This window comes from Vipera berus (genome assembly GCF_964194415.1).
Source record: "Vipera berus genome assembly, chromosome: 6".
In the NCBI taxonomy this organism is placed as follows: Eukaryota; Metazoa; Chordata; class Lepidosauria; order Squamata; family Viperidae; genus Vipera; species Vipera berus.
Genome location: NC_138208.1, coordinates 3,868,238 through 3,886,688, shown reverse-complemented (window position 1 = coordinate 3,886,688; position 18,451 = coordinate 3,868,238). Strand labels below are relative to the sequence as shown.

Here is an 18,451-nt window from a genome sequence, read left to right as displayed (position 1 = left end):
TTGGGGAGAATAATAAGCACCACCTTAATGTTTTTTAATTTTTGTATTGATGTTTTAAACACCTTGTAAACCGCCCTGAGTCCTACGGGGAAAAGGGCGGTATATAAATCTAATAAAATCTAAATCTAAATCTAAAATTACACAACACCCTCAACAACAAAGCCACTTGTGGCAAGGCAACGCGCCGGCGGAGAGCTTTTATACCCAACCGGTCCTCCCACCCCTCCCCCCCGAGATCAACGCGCACTCCTATTGGGAAGCCTGTCTGAGTGACGGCGGAGCGGTTCAATCAAGCTCTTTTATGACGTAGCTCTCGCGCTGTGGGAGAAGCTTTGGCGTTTTCGTCTTGCTTTTTCCCGCACTTTTAGCGGCGGCGGCGGCGGCGGCGGTAGGTTTCTGAGGCGTGGCGGGAAGAGGCAAATTCAGCCCCTTTTCGATCCTGGCGGGGCCTTTCGGGGAGCGTCGCCTGGCTTTGCGCGGTCGGCTTTGCCGCCCAGGTGGCCGCCGCCATCTCCCAAGTAGCGGTGAGGAAACTATGGCAACTTTGCCACCTGTGGACTTCAACTCCCAGGATTCCTTGAGCCGCTGTGGCTTAGCCTGGCTGGCTGAGGGATTCTGGGAGTTGAAGTCCACAAGTCGTAAAGTGGCCTCAGTTTTCCTGCCTCGGCCTCGCAGCCTTTCTGCTTCCATCCTCCAAATCTCTCGGGGTGATGGAGGGAGGAAGGCCTGGCTTGGGGCTGCCCTAACCCCCCCCTCCTCCTCGACCCTTCCTAGAAAGGCCTACGAGCCTGGCGCTGGTATTGGTTATGTATTCAAGATGGACTGTGATTAATATTTATATGTTATTTATATGTAAGGGTGTAGGTTTATACATAGGTTGTACTTAGCATGTTTAAATGTGTGTTATGTATGTTTACACTTTGAGAGCAAGCAACTCAATTTCATTTTTAATGTGTGCCAATGTGCCCACGGTAAAAAAAAGACAAAGGTCTGTCCTATCTATCTATCTATCTATCTATCTATCTATCTATCTATCTATCTATCTCTATCTATCTATCTATCTATCTATCTATCTATCTATCTATCTATCTCTCATCTCATCAATCATATCGCTATAATATCTCTGGTATCTATCGTATCTCCATCATCTCTATCATCTCTATCTACATCTATCTATAATCATACCTCTACCTATATGTATCATAACTATCTACATCTATCTATAATCAATCATATCTCTATCTACCTATGATATCTATCATATCTCTTATCATATCTCTATCTACATCTATCAATCTATCATATCTGATATTTTATCATCTATATATCATATCTCATATTTATTATATATCATTTATGTCAACTATGTCTATCGATAGATTTATATCTATTCATCTATCCATCCATCCATCATCTATGTCTATCTTCTATCTGTCTGTCTATCTCGGTGTGCAAACGAAAGGTCAGGTGTAAGTTTTAGCTTCTCCAGCCTGGGTGTCTCTAGATCTTGTCAGATTACAGGTAGTCCTCCACTTACAACAGTTCATTTAGTGACCGAAGTTATAACGGGACTGAAAAAACTGAGTTGGGATTGGTTTTTCACACTTCTGATCGTTACAGCATCCCCATGGTCATGTGATCAAAATTCAGACGCTTGACAACTGACTCATATTTATGACGGTTGCAGTGTCATGTGATGCCCTTTTGCAACCTTCTGACCAGCAAAGTCAATGGAGGAATCCAGATTCATTTAACAACCGTGTTAACTAACTTAACAACTGCAGTGATTCACTTAACAACTGTGGTAAGAAAGATCCTAAAATGGGGCAAAATTAACTTAAATGTTTTGCTTAGTGACATAAATTTGGGGCTCAGTTGTGGTCGTAAATTGAGGATTACCTGTAGCACAGAAGGAGCCATCCATCCCCCAGTTAGCTGAACTTAATTTTCATTAGAAAAAATTGGCTTAAGTTTTAACTTAATCTATCATGATAATTTCTCTCCCACTATTCCTGGTTAACTTAGCTTTTGAATTTGAGCAGCACACTGAAGTATATACCAGCTTTAGATTATACGTTTGCACAACATATCAATCTAAAATAAGACTTGATTATTATCTTTAAGACAAGGATAGTTTTCTTCTTTTCACCATCCAGAATTTACAATGAGCAATCACTGTAGTGATCACTTATTTTTAATAAAATGTCAAGATGGTAGCCGTACTTACATCTCTTATAATTAAGAGTTAAAAAAATTAATGTAATCTTACATTCAATAAGCATCAAATGTTCCTTTCATCTTTGTTGTCATACTCTATATCCCTACAAGAAAATTTGAAAGTATTTTATGTGTAATGTAAGCAATTAAATATGTATTAAATAAGCCATTTGGCAGAGAAGAATAGAATTCTTAATTTATGAAGGACAGGCAAATAATATAATAGTGCTAATATCAATATTAAATAGCATGGAGGAAGTACTAAATTTCTGAATTTATCCTAGTATGTATGTATGTATGTATGTATGTATGTATGTATGTATTTAACGGATTCTGTGCTGCCTTGATCATAGTGAATTTAGGCAATATACAGAACAGGATTAAAACATGAAAAAATACGGTTTTACTATATTATCTTCAGTACACTAATAACTACCATCATCAATATATATAGTGAAAACCACATTTTTTACTTTAATTTTTAAGAACAAAAAATCACATTAAGAATTTTTTCCTCCTTAAATTTTTCATCTGCTTTCTTCTTGAAGAAATTATATGTTTTTAAACAAGACTGCCCAGTTGCGGTAATATATTCTAGGCTAGGATGTCATTCTGATCGGCCTGTTGGATTATGGTGAATGTGTTATGCAGATTTTGAAATGTGAATCAAGTGTAGCTCACATAATTGTGAGTAAGCCGATCTTGTAAATGTAGCCTTGTTGAATATATATTTAAAGTGCATTAATTGCAGTACTACAGCCTACTTGTTCTTTTTGTACAATACAGTTGTACAAAAACTATGCATTTCTATTAGCCTGTTAGATTACTTACCTTGTGTATACTGGACATATAATTAATAATATAGGGGAGAAAAAAATCTGGTTTTCTGGATTTTCATTGTAGTTACCCTGGTGTAGAGGTCAGAAAATCTTGGTGAGGTCCTGTTCTGCTTTGCCTCAATCTGGCTAATGTTATACAAGTAGCCCTCGACTTAACAACAGTTCATTTACTGAGTGTTCAAAGTTACAGCGTCACTGCAAAAAAATGATTTAGGACCATTTTTCACAGTTGCCGCCATTGCAGCATCCCCAGGGTCACGTGATCTCAAAATTTGGACGCTTGGCAACTGACTCATATAGACAGCGTCCCTAGGGGGGTCACGTGATCTCCTTTTGCGACTTTCCGCCCAGCAAAGTCGACGGGGGAAGCCAGAGTCGCTTAACAGCCCTGTTACTAATTTAACTACTGCAGTGATTTGTTTAGCAACCGTGGCGAGGAATGTCGTCAGATGGGGCAAAACTCACTTAACAACGGTCTCACTTAGCAACGGAAATTTTGGGTTCGGTTGTGGTGGCAAGTTGAGGACTGCCTGTGTTTATGGAGTACTTCGACCATCCCCTCCAAATATTGAGCTAGAAGTGAACGCCTCAGGTGGCCGTAATGCTTTGTTATTTTTAATAAAACAGGTTGTATGTAGCCTGATTGAAAATAATGTCACTTAGTACATAGCCAATATGTTCTGTTTCGTTTCTCAGGTCTTCCTTCATTCTTGAAGCTGCCTGTAAGACGGAGCCACCGAAAGACGCTAAAATGTCAGCTTTGAAACACCCAGAGTATCCCGAAGCAAAATTGCTTCAACTGGAAAACATGATACCCTGTCGAGAAGCTCAAGCATCCACTTTATTGTCAATATTTGGAGAGGTGCCCCTTTTTATATATATATATATAAATATGTATGTATGTATGTATACTTATATACCCTTTTTCTGATAAGATGCTGGGTCTCGTTTTTTGACTTTGAGGCCTCATGTTTCGTATTGTAAAAGGAAGGGTCATTTTTAAGATGCTTTCAACCCCTCACATCTGGGACGAAAAACATCAGTTTAAACTTTTCACTTTCCAGGAAGCTCGTGTAAAAGAAGGGTGGTTATTATGAGGGGTTTTTTGTTTTTAGGGTTGTTATGAGTATTTGGTGGGGTGCGGCCACACACCTCTTGTTTAGCTCTTTACCGGAACTGCCGTTGTCTCTTTACACGAGATTTCGTTTTTCTGCCCCCCGTCAAAAGAATTAACAAGGAACGGACTTGTTACTGGGATTGAAATTGAAGATGTATTATTTTGAAACAATTACGTGTGAGTGAGGTACACGGTGAGGTCTCCTTCTGTCTGCTTAGAGCAATGGGCAGGAAGTGAGAATAAGCAGAGGCAATGCTGTCCCAAAGGTGTTTTTCAGAAAGCAAACTGCATTTTCTTGCGATTCCCCCCCCCCTAATGTTTCACTTTTTATCCAAGAAGCTTCTTGGATGGGAAGGGAAACGTTAGGGAAGAACCCCAAGGAAGTCCAGTTGCCTTTTGAAAAGCACCTTGAGACAGCCTTGACCTGGATGACTGACTGAGAATCGCCATAGAGAGAGAGACCGTGCCTTTCAAAAGGTGCCTTTGAAGATGGCACCTTGAAGACGAGGTTTGGGAAGATCCACTTGCCTGCCAACGTTTAACTATTTGTGATGTTAACGTTCTGGGTTCCTTTTTTCCCCCCCTTCCTTCTCAAGGTCCTTTATTTATTTATTTATTTTATTTATTTTAATTCCATTTATATCCCGCCCTTCTCCGAAGACTCAGGGCGGCTTACAAGCTTAGCAGTAGCCTTCATTCTATGTATATGCCTGCTTGTTAGGGCTTTCACACACACACACACCAAGCGGCATTATTACAAAGTCAGCTTAATTGCCCCCAACAATCTGGGTCCTCATTTTACCTACCTGGGAAGGATGGAAGGCTGAGTCAACCTTGAGCCTGGTGGGATGCGAACCTGCACTAATTGCAGGCAGCTGGTGTTACTTAAGGAGGCATTAGCCCGCTGCTCCACCAAGCCTCATTCAGTTTTTGTTTTCACTTTTTCTCTCTGTTTGTCTGTCTGTGTCTGTCTGTCTGTCTATCTGTGTCTCTCTTTGTACGTCGCTTGTCTTTCCGTCTCTGTATGTCTCTTGTGTCTCTCTTTCTTTCTGCCTGTGTCTCCTTCTCACTTTGCTGTGGCTGTCAAAAATTTGCATTTCTCTGTAGGTATATTTGGTGAGAAAGAGCCATTGGTGCATGCATTTGGAGAATCCATTTTATACAGAAGTAATTACAGTCAATTATTAGTAGTTTTCCCCCCTGACCTTGCCTTAATTTGACCATATGGATAGTGTAGCGATTTTGGAGTTTCGATGCTGACTTCAGGCCATTAATGTTTTTGAACCTTATTCCTTAGTATTTGATGTAATAGGAATGCTTTTGCCCTGAGAAAAGGTAGCTGCTGCATTTTTAAGCAAGATCAATCATTGTTCAGCTAATGTTAAAAAAATGAGTCAAAGTCCTCAAAACCATTTAAACAAAGGATAGGGTATGCTTAAAGTAAAAAACAAACAAACAACCTTCCTAAATATGTATGTATATATTATTTCCTAGCGCCAACATTTTAGCTTTCCAGCCCTTTTCATATATGGACACACATCCAGTGGAAAGACTTATGTGGTGCAGACCCTTCTAAAAATCTTGGAGGTAAGACTGATCTACTTTTATCAGTTTTCTGTTTAAAAAAATAAAAGGATTTTGAAGAAAACCGGAAATGTTATTTTTTTTGTTGCTTCCTTTAAGCAGGGATTCACATTTGATATAGAGAAACATCTTAACATTCTTTATGTTAAGTGGGATTGTCCAGAAACATTTTGGCAGGATGTGGCCAAAGCATAAAAATAATCCAGAAAACCACAGTTCTATTTGTTTCTATTTGGGTGAAGGTGAGTAGGGCAAATGGCCAGCAAATTAACAATTTTCTGCAGCTGCCATTTAGCCAAGTGTCAGTAATTGTGAATTGCGATCCATCTATGCTCAAAATGAGGACCCAGATTGTTGGGGGCAATAAGCTGACTGTAAAAATGCCGCTTGGGGGGGGGGGCTGAAAGCCCTAATAAGCAGGTATATACATAGAATGAAGGCTATTGCTAAGCACATTGATTTGTGCTTCTTAGATTGTAAGCCGCCCTGAGTCTTCGGAGAAGGGCGGGATATAAATGGGATTTTAAAAAAATGTATACTTCCTTGTCCTTAGAAAGAAAGAGTTGTATTTAGAAAAAGGGCAAGCCAAATAAATAGTGTTTATTGTTTACTTTTTTTTACCAGTAGACTCATCAAGTTTCTGATTTTTGTCACATCCTAGTCTGAATTCCCACCGTGGGTCTTCTCGGATGCATTGATGCTATGTTGAATTTTCCCCAGCTCTTATTTATAACGGTGGTTGAATGTGATTAATTTGTTATCTTTTTTCACCGTGTCTTTTTGTACATAACTGCATGCATTGCATATTGCTATCAATTTACAGTAAGTCATTATATTCAAGGTGCTGGTAATGACCTATAAAGCCCTAAATGGCTTGGGTCCAGACTATCTAAGGGAACACCTGCTGCCAGCATCATCTTCCCATCGTCCTGTGCGCCCCCACAGGGAGGGCCTTCTCAGGGTACCGCCGGTTAATGAATGCCGGCGGGTTATTCCCAGGGGAAGGGCGTTCTCTGTGGGTGCGCCTGCCCTATGGAACCAACTACCCACAGAACTTAGGACTGCCCCCGACCTTCGCTCATTTCGCCGGGACCTGAAAACTTGGCTCTTCGATCTGTTTGGTCCAGACTGTGGGGTTGTTAATTTAACTGGGTTTTAGATTTACTCTTGGGGCTTGAATTTAATTTAATTGTTTTAATTGTTTTTAATTTTTTGTATTCATGGTTTTAACTGCCCTGTAAACCGCCCTGAGTCCTACGGGAATAGGGCAGTATACAAATCCAATAAAATAAAATAAATAAAATAAATAAATATTGGGTGGCTGGTTTTGGGTAGCAGTTTGAAAGCATGCAAATTTATTTATTTATTTATTTATTTATTTATTTATTTATTTATTTATTTATTTATTTATTTATTTATTCGGTTTATATACCGCCCTATTCCCAAAGGACTCAGGGCGGTTTACAAGGCAAAATTTAAAAACAATCCAATATAAAATTAAAGTAAATTAAAATAAATTAAATTAAGTCTAGCCACAAAAATTAAATCACAATTTAAAAACATTAAACCCCTCAGTCCAGACCAGATAGCTCAAAGAGCCAGGTATCAATAGGTACCACTTTGGTGGGAAGGTAACAGCACCTTGTGATGGTCACATGACGGCGGGAATGTCTTCGGACAGAGACATGGCCTTGAAACAGAGATGAGCATTGCCCCCCTATAGTTGGCAATGACTAGCGAAGTAAAATCCACAGAGACTCCTTTTTTTTTTTACTTTTATGTAAAGTAAAATACATTTTACCGTATATTGATTGATATATATCAATCCCAATCGTTAAGTACTTAGCAATGAAATGCATTTTAAAGCAGGGCAGTGAGCTGTGCTGAAAATTTGTAAATCTGAATGGGACTTACTTTATATAAGCTGAGAATTTTAGGTTGCAAAATACACTCCCAAAAATTGCAGACCAGAGGTTAGATTTTTTTTAAAAAAAGCCTGTCACAGCCTTAAAATTGCATGGTCTTATAAATGATAAGGTAACAATTTGCAGTTTCTCACCTGTCACTGTGTTTTAAAATTCAGATGTCAGCTTAATTATACATGACACATTTTTCCTGGTACTTCGGTTGTAATTTCTAGAGTTGGCTTGTACATCGATGGACCTATAATATTCATGATTATATATGGTGTTCTCAGGATGGCATGACCATGCAGCCTTCACTTCTGATTTTAGTTCTTTAGTGATTTTTTTTTACAAATCAACTGTAATCAGCGAGTTAACATATCTTTTGAGTCTTAGACGTTGCTTTCTTATTGTTTCCTTACTTTGTAAACAATCCCAAGTTAGGTTTGCTGTGGAGGCCCTTGTAATAATAAACAGAAGAAAACCTGTATTTGTCTTCTCTCTTTTCAGCTTCCCCATGTGTTTGTGAATTGTGCCGAATGTTTCACTTCCAGATTACTTCTGGAAGAAATATTGAGACAGTTGCAATGCCTCTCCATCCAAGAAGAAAATCCTTCCTTTGTATCCTGCGACACATTCAATGATTTCGTGCGTTTATTTAAAAAGGCGGCCTTGACACCCGATCTGCAGAATCAGACGATATATGTTGTAAGTAGCTATTTCACACTGCGATATATTCAGATAAAAATGCATGAATGTTTTGCACAGGAAGCATGCCTACTGTTGTTGCCTTGCAATTGGCTGAGCTCAATTGTTTTGTTATATAGTTAGTTAACAATAATAGGAAGAATATTGTTGCCCTACAGGGTGTCCCACGCTGCTAATAAAATGTAATTAGCTCTAACGTGAAAAGTAAAAACACAGCTTACCTGAAATGCACAGTTCCTTTTTCTTACACATTGAGCCGTGTAGTTCTGAGGACGTCACTTTTTATTTAAGGAAAAATATTTCTTATTTACAGAAATCGAAGCCCCCCCCCTCAAAAAAATGAAAAATGTGTCGTGAGGTTTTACTGATCTGTTCCAGGGAAGAAACTGTGAATAATAAAGCTGGTTTTAGAGAGACGTTTGTTTATTTTATTTTAATAAGGTTATTGATCATTCTCATATCTGAAGTTACTTGAAAGTAGATGATAAAGAGCATTAAATTGGTGATCGTTTTGCATCGGGCAAATTGTTAATAAATCAGAAGAATTAAGAGCGAAATTAGAACTTTCCACTCAGCTGTGCAGGAAAACAGACCCCCGAATAGGAGCAGAACAAATTTGTGTGAATTAACCTGCAATGTGTGGATTTGTGATGGGGCAACTTAAATGAAGATTGATGACAGTCCGTGTGTTTTGGTAGCACAAATGGGCAAAACGTAATTAATTCTGTTTTGTTCCATTGGTGAATAATTAACATATTTCAGCCTGGTTAACTCGGGGAAAATGAAGATAAATGAACGGTCTCTTTCAGTGGGTTTCTGAACGCTTCTTAGATCCAAGCACAGGTACGGAGCAATCATGATTTAGCAGGAGGGTCCAACTGACTCATTCTCCCCCAGAGATCGATGCCGTCAATAAAACTTTGTTTACGACTATCGTGAGAACAGCGTGTCCTTCACGGCTTTACCCACAAGTGTTTCAAATTGTAATTTGCAATTTAGATAAGTGTTAATGTATAAGAACAGATTTTATGTTCCTGGGCTCCAAGATCACCGCAGACGGGGACTGCAGCCAAGAAATTAAAAGACCCTTGCTCCTGGGGAGGAAAGCCATGGCAAATCTAGACAGCACACTAAAAAGCAGAGACTTCACCCTGCCAACAGAAGTGTGTATAGTCAAGGCCATGGTCTTCCCAGTTGCAATGTATGGCTGTGAAAGTTGGACCGTAAGAAAGGCTGAGGGTCAAAGAATTGAGGCCTTTGAACTGTGGTGCTGGAGGAGACTCCTGCGAGTCCCTTGGACTGCAAGGCGATGAAACCGGTCAGTCCTAGAGGAGATCAACCCTGACTGCTCTTTAGAAGGCCAGATCCTGAAGCTAAAACTCAAATACTTTGGCCACCTAATGAGAAGGAAGGACTCACTGGAGAAGAGCCTAATGCTGGGAAAGATTGAGGGCAAGAGAAGAAGGGGACGACAGAGAACGAGGTGGCTGGATGGAGTCACTGAAGCAGGAGGCATGAGCTTAAATGGACTCCAGAAGATGGTAGAGGACAGGAAGGCCTGGAGGAACGTTGTCCATGGGGTCGCGATGGGTCTCGACACGACTTCGCAACTAACAATGTATAAGAACTAACGTAACAGGAATTGGGAAAAGCCACTTCAACTCACAGGATTTCTGCTTGCCATGTGGCATTTTCGTCATCTGATATTACTTAAGCCGCTGTGACTTTGGGAAGGTGCTCCAAATTTTGTATCGTACTGTGACCGAGTTCCCCCTCCGAAGGTTTCCTGGGTCCCTGCATGAAATGCATCATCCTTAGGGCACTGCTGTCCAATGGGCAAAGCAGCAAGATGTCCAGCCAAAGCTTTAGCCGCCCCAGTAGCTGCTCAGGCATAATTTAACATTATTCCTCGTTTTACTCATCCCTCCTACTGTGCGTTTTTAAAAGAATTCACTGCTCTGACATTTAATATTATGACACATATTTTATATGCTATGTCTGTGAATTTTTATATGTTCTGTATTCTGTTACAGTAGAACAGGGGTAGGCAACCTTGGCTCTTTTATGACTCGTGGACTTCAACTCCCAGAATTCCTGAGCCAGCCAGGCTGAGGGGAAAGGGAGAGGTTTCCAAGCTGAGCCATGCTGGCTGAGGAATTCTGGGAGTTGAAGTCCACGAGTCATAAAAGAGCCAAGGTTGCCTACCCCTGGACTAGGCCTAGGCCACTTTATGACTCGTGGACTTCAACTCCCAGAATTCCTGAGCCAGCCAGGCTGAGGGGAAAGGGAGAGGTTTCCAAGCTGAGCCATGCCGGATGAGGAATTCTGGGAGTTGAAGTCCACGAGTCATAAAAGAGCCAAGGTTGCCTACCCCTGGACTAGGCCTAGGCCACTTTATGACTCGTGGACTTCAACTCCCAGAATTCCTGAGCCAGCCAGGCTGAGGGGAAAGGGAGAGGTTTCCAAGCTGAGCCATGCCGGATGAGGAATTCTGGGAGTTGAAGTCCACGAGTCATAAAAGAGCCAAGGTTGCTTACCCCTGCAATGATACATATGGAGGAGGTAGTTCTTGACTGACAACAGTTCATTTAGTTCAAAGTTACAACGGCACTAGAAAAAGTGACCATTTTTCACACTTATGACCATTTCAGCATCTCTATCGTTGTGATCCAAATTCAGACACTTGGCAGCTGACCCATGTTTATGACGGTTGCTGTGTCCTGGGGTCACGTGATCCCCTTTTGCAAACTTCTGACAAGCTAAGTCAATGGGGAAGCCAGATTCACTTAACAACCGTGTTGCTAACTTAACACCTGCGTGATTCACTTAACAACTGTGGCAAGGAAGGTCGTAAAATACAAACGTTGCACCCCTTACTGAGATAACTTATTGAAAGATTACATTCTGGAATTTGTTTATTTAGTGTATGGAAACCTAACATTTTTTTTGTATTCAGCAAGGGCATTTTTGGAAAATTGATTTCAAAGTTCTGCATAGCCCAGCCTCATCAGAAATAAAATATGGTTTTCTTTCCCTATCTTTTTACGAAATCCAGTGCTTTAAAAATTAAACGGCCAATTGGTATAATTTTAAAAGTAATAGAACCTATTTCAATATAGATATAGGAATTTAGTAACTATTAGAAGACAATTAAGCTTTGTATCGATCACTTCCTACCTAACTTTATTTCTTTAAAGCAAAATATAATGTTTTATTTAATTTATTTAAAATATTTATTTATATAGCTGCCCATCTTTCAACCAACTCTGGGTGGCTTCCAATGAAAGATTAAAACATATTTTAGTTGCTTTTAGGGAGATTAAATAAGTTAACTGAAATACTTGGACTTTTTAACCAATTGTGCCTGCTTGAGGGGAAAAAAAACATTTTTCTTAGGAAAATGTAATTTGAGGAACTCTTAGAGAAAGTTTGTATTGGTAAATATACTTGAGTAGTAGAAACAGAACCTTCAAATTATTATTTTTGTGTAACATCTTTTTTTGTTTACAGGTTTTGGATAAAGCAGAACAGCTGCGTGAGCTGGAAGGAAATATTCTGCCAGGTTTTCTTAGACTGCAAGAATTGGTAAGGAAATTAGCCTCATTTCATTATTTAAGAATGAAATCTCCGGTATATCCTGACTGATTTAATGAGTATATTTCTAAAAATTAAAAGTGGCAGGTCTAGGTGATCTGAATAAATTTTATGAAGTTATTTTTGTGAGTTAACAGGACAATTTTAATGTGAAACAGCTTTTTTTGCTAGCAAAATTTGATCAATTGTGTGTCTTTGAGTTTAACTACTGTTATTTATTTTATTAACTTGTTTTTTGTGTTGCCATTTGTGATGTATCAACAATTTGAAAAGTTATGTGGCTAAATTTACAGGATAATTTTCTTAATACCCAAAGTAGCCGAGTGAGCCAGCAATTTTGTTTGAAGTTTTAGTTAATTCACAACTTTACTTCCCATAAGAAGTGTTGCTCTTAAGATCAGTATAAATTTTGCAAAAATGGGGAAGAGAGAGAGAAAGATAAATAGCTCAGGTGATTTATTTATTTTTTTTACATTAAAATTTGATATTTTTTTTAATTTATTTTTTTGCTATTTTATTTTTCATGCTACTGACGTTCCTCTTGATGCAGAAGTTACTTTGCATTTACAAACATGGAAGGATCCATGTGAAAATTTAATCACTTCTTGCATTTTTTATGTGGTCCTGGACTGTCTGTAATGTAATATACATATGTACTGTACGTAAAAAGGAAATTCTTGTTCTGTGCATGACTCTTATCCAAGGATATTTTTCAGTGTATTAAGGGCAAGCAGAAGCTGTTTTACCAGCTAACAAACATCATGGTATGTAAATACGTCAGTAGAGATGAAAGAGGTTCAGAGGACCTAAGTAAGCTAGATTTTAACAAAATGGAAGAATTAGAGGATAACAGCTATTTGTTAACTTTGTACTTAAAGTAACAAGTCAGGATGATGGTAAGGAACACGTGCGAACAGTTGGAAGGCAAGAAAACGATTGTTTCATTTTTACTTCAAGATTGCCTTTTGCTTCCCCCCCCCCTCTGGAATTAAAACTGTAAATCTACAATGAGCTGCAGTATAGAAATGCTGATTTGGGCAGCCCTTCCTTAGGCTTGCTGGCAAATGACATTCGAGAACCTGGTTAAAACGTGCGTCTTTGGTTTTTTCAAGGTGTGCATTAATCTTTGTAGCAAAGCAAAGAGTCACTTTTGACACTTCCATGTGTTTCCATTGCAACCATCTGATGTAATACTTTCGAGTTCAAGGAGAAGAAATGTGTTTGTTTTGGATTAAGGGCATTTGGAGCAGTTCAAATGGATTAGAGAGGCATATTGCGCGATTGCAATCTCTTTCCAGTGGGTGGAGGCTAATAAACGTGTGTGTGTGTGTGGGGGGGAAATTAGTTGTTCTGATGCTTATTTAATTTGTAAATTCACATAGCATAGCTGCTCATCCGGCATAAATGATCCTGGGCAACCTGCAGACTTAACACCACAACATTTGTTCCAATTTTCTATGCCCAAGTGAAGATTTTCCAACGGTGGTTTCACAGCGGCATCTTTCACGGCCTTTGGGAATGTAATAATTTTCAATCTCAATACTGCATTAATCCGATTCCCCGTCGCCCACCGGGATTACCTGGGGACGCCCTGGAATTCTCTGTCCGGTACAATAGGAGTCAGCCATCGACTTTGACCGTGAGGAAGGATTTTAAAAACAAACAAAAAAGCATTGTCGTTGGTCTACCGTGTTTGTTTGCATTCTTGTGTTCGGTTTTTTTTAAAATTAAAATAATATTTTAATTCCGTTTAAACATAGTTTCACCATCTGTACATTTTTATATGTTTTAACCTGCGGTGGAAACTAACCAAGGAGAGAAGCAACCTAGAACTAAGGAGAAATATCCTGACAGTCAGGACAATTAACCAGTGGAACAACCTGCCTCCAGAAGCGGTGAATGCTCCATCATTGGAGGCTTTTGAAAAGAGAGTGGACAGTCACTTGTCCGAGGCGGTATAGGTCCTCTTGCCTGAGCAGGGGGGTTGGACTAGAAGATCTCCAAGGTCCCTTCCAACTTTGCTGTTCGGCTATTTTGAGTTTCGTAGATTTTTAAACAGTCTGTTGTCTGAAGCGTTTTGAGGCTACGGATCAGCCCTTCTGATATTAATAAAAACCAGAATAAACGTCTTGGGGTACAAATATCGACAGCCGTTTTTTCCTGAGGGAGGAAGCGTGAAACTGTTTCTCTTCCAATTGCCTGGATCAAAAAGGAGGGGAATAAAATCTAATCGATGCATGAAGGTCTTTAGATCGAAATTTTAATTTGTCCCTGGTAATTTAAGGAGGCAGAATTTCGGATAACAGCGAAGCTTCAGAGATCAGGAACATGTGGGATTTTTGCTCTTTTTTCTACTCTCCTTCCATCATCACCCCCTACGTGGGTATTTCTCTTCTTTTTTTTTTCTTTCCCAACGCTTCATTGCAGGGCTTATTTTTAGCATTCCTTTTGCATTAAAATAAAAATTCTAGAATGCACAAAAGCTCAAGTCAGGAGGAGGAATCCCTTGTCTGTACCTGGCTTTTCCCTCGTGAGGAAACGGCTAGCACAGGGTTAGGCAACCTTGGCTCTTTTATGACTCATGGACTTCAACTCCAGGAATTCCTGAGCCAGCCACGCTGAGGGGAAAGGGAGAGGTTTCCAAGCTGAGCCATGCTGGCTCAGGAATTCTGGGAGTTGAAGTCCACGAGTCATAAAAGAGCCAAGGTTGCCTACCCCTGCCCTAGTCCCAGGCCACTTTATGACTCATGGACTTCAAGTCCCAGAATTCCTGAGCCAGCCACGCTGAGGGGAAAGGGAGAGGTTTCCAAGCTGAGCCATGCTGGCTCAGGAATTCTGGGAGTTGAAGTCCACGAGTCATAAAAGAGCCAAGGTTGCCTACCCCTGCCCTAGTCCCAGGCCACTTTATGACTCATGGACTTCAAGTCCCAGAATTCCTGAGCCAGCCACGCTGAGGGGAAAGGGAGAGGTTTCCAAGCTGAGCCATGCTGGCTCAGGAATTCTGGGAGTTGAAGTCCACGTGAGGCAGGCCATAAGGAAAAATATAAATAATACATATGGATGCTGTATGTCATAAATGTGAGGTAGGACACAACAGTGAGGCATAGACAATAATGCGTGTATTAGTTAGAAGAAGAAGAACAAGGAAATGGAAAATGTCAAACCACAAGTTCACCTGTGGGTCACATCTAATAAGCTAGCACACAGTTCAGTTGCAGCTAACCACATATGTCTCACTTGTAGCTAACCACATACATGGTACAGGAAACCTAGATGCTAGCAAAGAGACAGGTTTGCAAAACAATTTAGCAATGCAAAGGGGGGGCTAGAAATGAGCTAGAAGGGGGCCTGTAATTCATGTAACCAATCAGAATTAATAATTTACATTTCCGTGTTCTGTGACTTTTGAAGACTATAAATGTACCTGCTTGTTTCCTGGAAAGTTGTTCAGACATTGCCTTTGCTTTCTAATCTGAACCTTTTGCGTGCAAAATAAAACAAACTTCTTTTGATTCCGAGGTCTGAGTCTCTTAATTCTGCAACATTTTCTGGCACCCAGAGATGGGACTTGGAGCGATATTTCGCTGAGGACGGCACGGACCACCTGGGGCCCCGCCGGGGTCGTCCTGTCTTCCTTTAGCCGGCACGGACGATTTCTCCGAAAGGAGGCGGAGGACTCTGTGGGGGCGCCTGGTGGACACCCGACCGATCCAAGAACCCGCACGGAATCAAAATAAGTCATCCACAACCAGAACTTGACGTCTGAGGGAGAAGACGCCTGCAGGCAAGTATATTGAAAAAAGGGTAGTCCCACTCGTTTAAAAAAAAAGTGGATGAAATAGTCCCATTTGTTGTAAAACGTAGGGACTATAGACCCACTAAGAGTGGAAGAGGGGGCCTGATCACCCCCCTGGGTCCAGGATCAGCGCGTCCTAATGTGACCCTAGAGATAGTGTTGTGTGGGTGGTTAAGCCATTGCAGTTCCTGTTGGTGACCGTTGGAACGTCCGGCACCACAGGTCAGTGGCAGTGTCTTAGAAAATGGGTGGTAGAGGAAGTGTCCCTCGGACACCTCTTCAATGTATGCTGAAGAATTTCAAGAAAGGTTTTAGTGGAGATTATGGTCACCCAGATCAATATCAATAGTGGCAAATAGTAGTAAAGGAGAATCCTGAATGGCTCTGCAAATGCTGAGTAGAATTCCTGCGGGTCTGTGTGGCACGAATGAATAGAAATATTAGATGTCAAGGGGGAAAAAAAAGGGTCAGATTGAAACCATACCTGTTTCAAAAACTGATCCCTATGAAGAAGATGCGCCCCTCCCCCATGTCCCTGTGTATCACCCTGTGCCTCAAGTCCCACCACCAGTGGTTCCAGTCCAGCAGCCAGTGGTGAGTCCAGTTCAACCCGCAGATGTTGATAATGACATTAATAAAGTTCAAGGGATAGGAGCCCAAGGAACTCACCAAGAAATCCTATTAAAAGCACTAGTGCATTTTGCTCAAAATATGGAAGTTTTAAAAATTGGCTATGTCAAGCACTAAACATATAGGTTAATAAAAGAAATTTATGTGCCTGATGGATCCCAGGCAGTATATAGTCCATTTTTGTTAGAGGAGTGTGGAGGTAGTGTTTGTGTGTCTGTGTTGTGTCTAATAATAATAATTAAGTGTCTGTGTTGTGTCTAATAATAATAATTAATAAAAAGGCCTTATTAAAAAAAAACAACCAACAAACAAGGGAGCTCATTGGCTTCTGAACAGCTCCTTGTAATTATAATATTAGTTATTGATTTGTCAGAAGAAAGTATGAAATGAAATATCTGTATGTGAAATTGTTTATGCAAGCAGTTTGAATGGAAATGAATGTGTGGATATGATAATCCTCTGTGTGTGTGTGAGAGAGAGTTTCTCCCCCACCACAGACTGTGAAAGAAGCAGTAAACTGCAGAATTTCTTTTGTTTGTTTATTAAAAAGTGAAATGAAAAAGCAATATAAGTGTTTGCATGAAAAGTCTCATGGAAGATGTGTGAGAGAATTCATGGAAATGCATGTGAAGAAGAGAAAACTATTTTGTTAGTGGTGAGATTTTTGTGTAATTCTTCTTTTTCTGTCTTCTCATCTTTGCTGGTTGTGTTGCTTTAAGAGCAAGAGAGACAGAAAGGAAAAGGGGGGTCTAATCTTTTTAACTATTTTTTTCGGTTTAGAATTCTGGTTTGAGGAAGCTGGGATGGATGTGAAATTTAATGTTTTAACCTACTTAATGGAAATTTGTTTCCATCTGAATGGAATCTGATTAAATTGGAATTTGACTAAATTTATATTAAGAGCGAAGAGTTGATATACAGTTTGATACAAAACTATTTCAGTAACTCACAATATCTTATTAATCTTGTTTATTTTATTTATTTTGCTGGAGTTGCGTTTTGTTGTCATTTTATTTTTATTTTTTTAATGTTTTTATGCCTGTGTGTGGGACACACTGATAGAAAACAATACCTAAGAGAATTGAAGGAATTGTAATTCAACCCTTGTTTAAAACGAAGAAGTTGAGAAAAAGTTTGGGATTATAAATGAGTTACTGTATATTGTTTTGAGTGAAGATTTATGTGCAAACAAACTCAACCAGAGTTTGGTGAGGATTGCTTTGTTGCTCTTTACTAAGCAATTTGTTTGTGAATACAGACAAAGGAATGGCTACAGGAAGAGGTTCTTTACCCAGGAGTGGGGAAAAGAAAAGAAAAAAAGAGAAAATAGAGACTGAGGCCAATTTCAAGAAATAGTTGAGGCCATAGGGTTGGCAGCAGCTGAACAATGGACTGAAAACTGAAGGGGACCAGAGTTAAGTCAAGCCCCCCCCCCTGAACCCTTGGTCCGAATGAAGATAGGGGACAATAATGTGACCTTTCTAGTAGATACAGGGGCATCTAGATCTGTAGTTACTAAGTTATTGGCTCCCTTTTCTACTGATGTCATAAATGTGCAAGGAGTTGATGGCTCCGTTAATCGTCATTCTTTTTTGAAGCCCCTGAGATGTTCCCTAAATGGATGGGACATTGAACATCAATTCTTATATATGCCTGAGTATCCTATTCCTTTGCTGGGGTGAGACCTGCTATGAAAAATGGGAGAGACATTGTCATTTGAAGAAGACAGAATGGCACTTGTAATGAAGTACCTTCCAGATGAGATGTGGCGAATGATGGTGGCCCAAGAGGTTCAAGTCCCCGATACGTGGCAGGAATTTGGAGTGTTCCAAGTATGGGCAGAAGATAATCCTCCAGGTTATGCAGCCCAGCATGCACCACTAGTCATCCAAGTGAAGCCTCTGGCAGTGCCTATTCGTCTCCGGCAGAGAAGCTACCCTCGCCCCATTGCATACTGAATTTTGCCCTGCTAGCCAAACCACTCTATGAGTCCACAAAGGGGGGAGAAAAGGAGCCTTTTGTTTTGAGACTTTAAAATCAGTTTTATCTCAAGCTCCTGTCA

At 40.0% G+C, this 18,451-nt stretch overlaps 1 protein-coding gene across 5 annotated transcripts in view; it reads left to right on the top strand.

Moving 5' to 3' along the window:
• The first annotated feature begins 283 nt into the window (after positions 1-283).
• The window catches only part of ORC5 (origin recognition complex subunit 5), a 90,457-nt gene continuing 72,289 nt past the window's right edge, over positions 284-18,451 (top strand). For 3 of the 5 annotated variants that reach the window (XR_014026946.1, XM_081331325.1, XM_081331323.1), the window contains exons 1-5: positions 1,620-1,804; positions 3,753-3,918; positions 5,668-5,760; positions 8,172-8,369; positions 11,880-11,954. Coding sequence is in view for 4 of the 5 variants with exons in the window: in XM_081331325.1 (XP_081187451.1) it covers positions 3,808-3,918; positions 5,668-5,760; positions 8,172-8,369; positions 11,880-11,954 (477 nt within the window). In the remaining variant the exon portion in view is untranslated. Of the gene's footprint in view, positions 389-1,619; positions 1,805-3,752; positions 3,919-5,667; positions 5,761-8,171; positions 8,370-11,879; positions 11,955-18,451 lie in introns of those variants that run through there. The other 2 variants (XM_081331324.1, XM_081331326.1) reach the window with 2 other exon arrangements.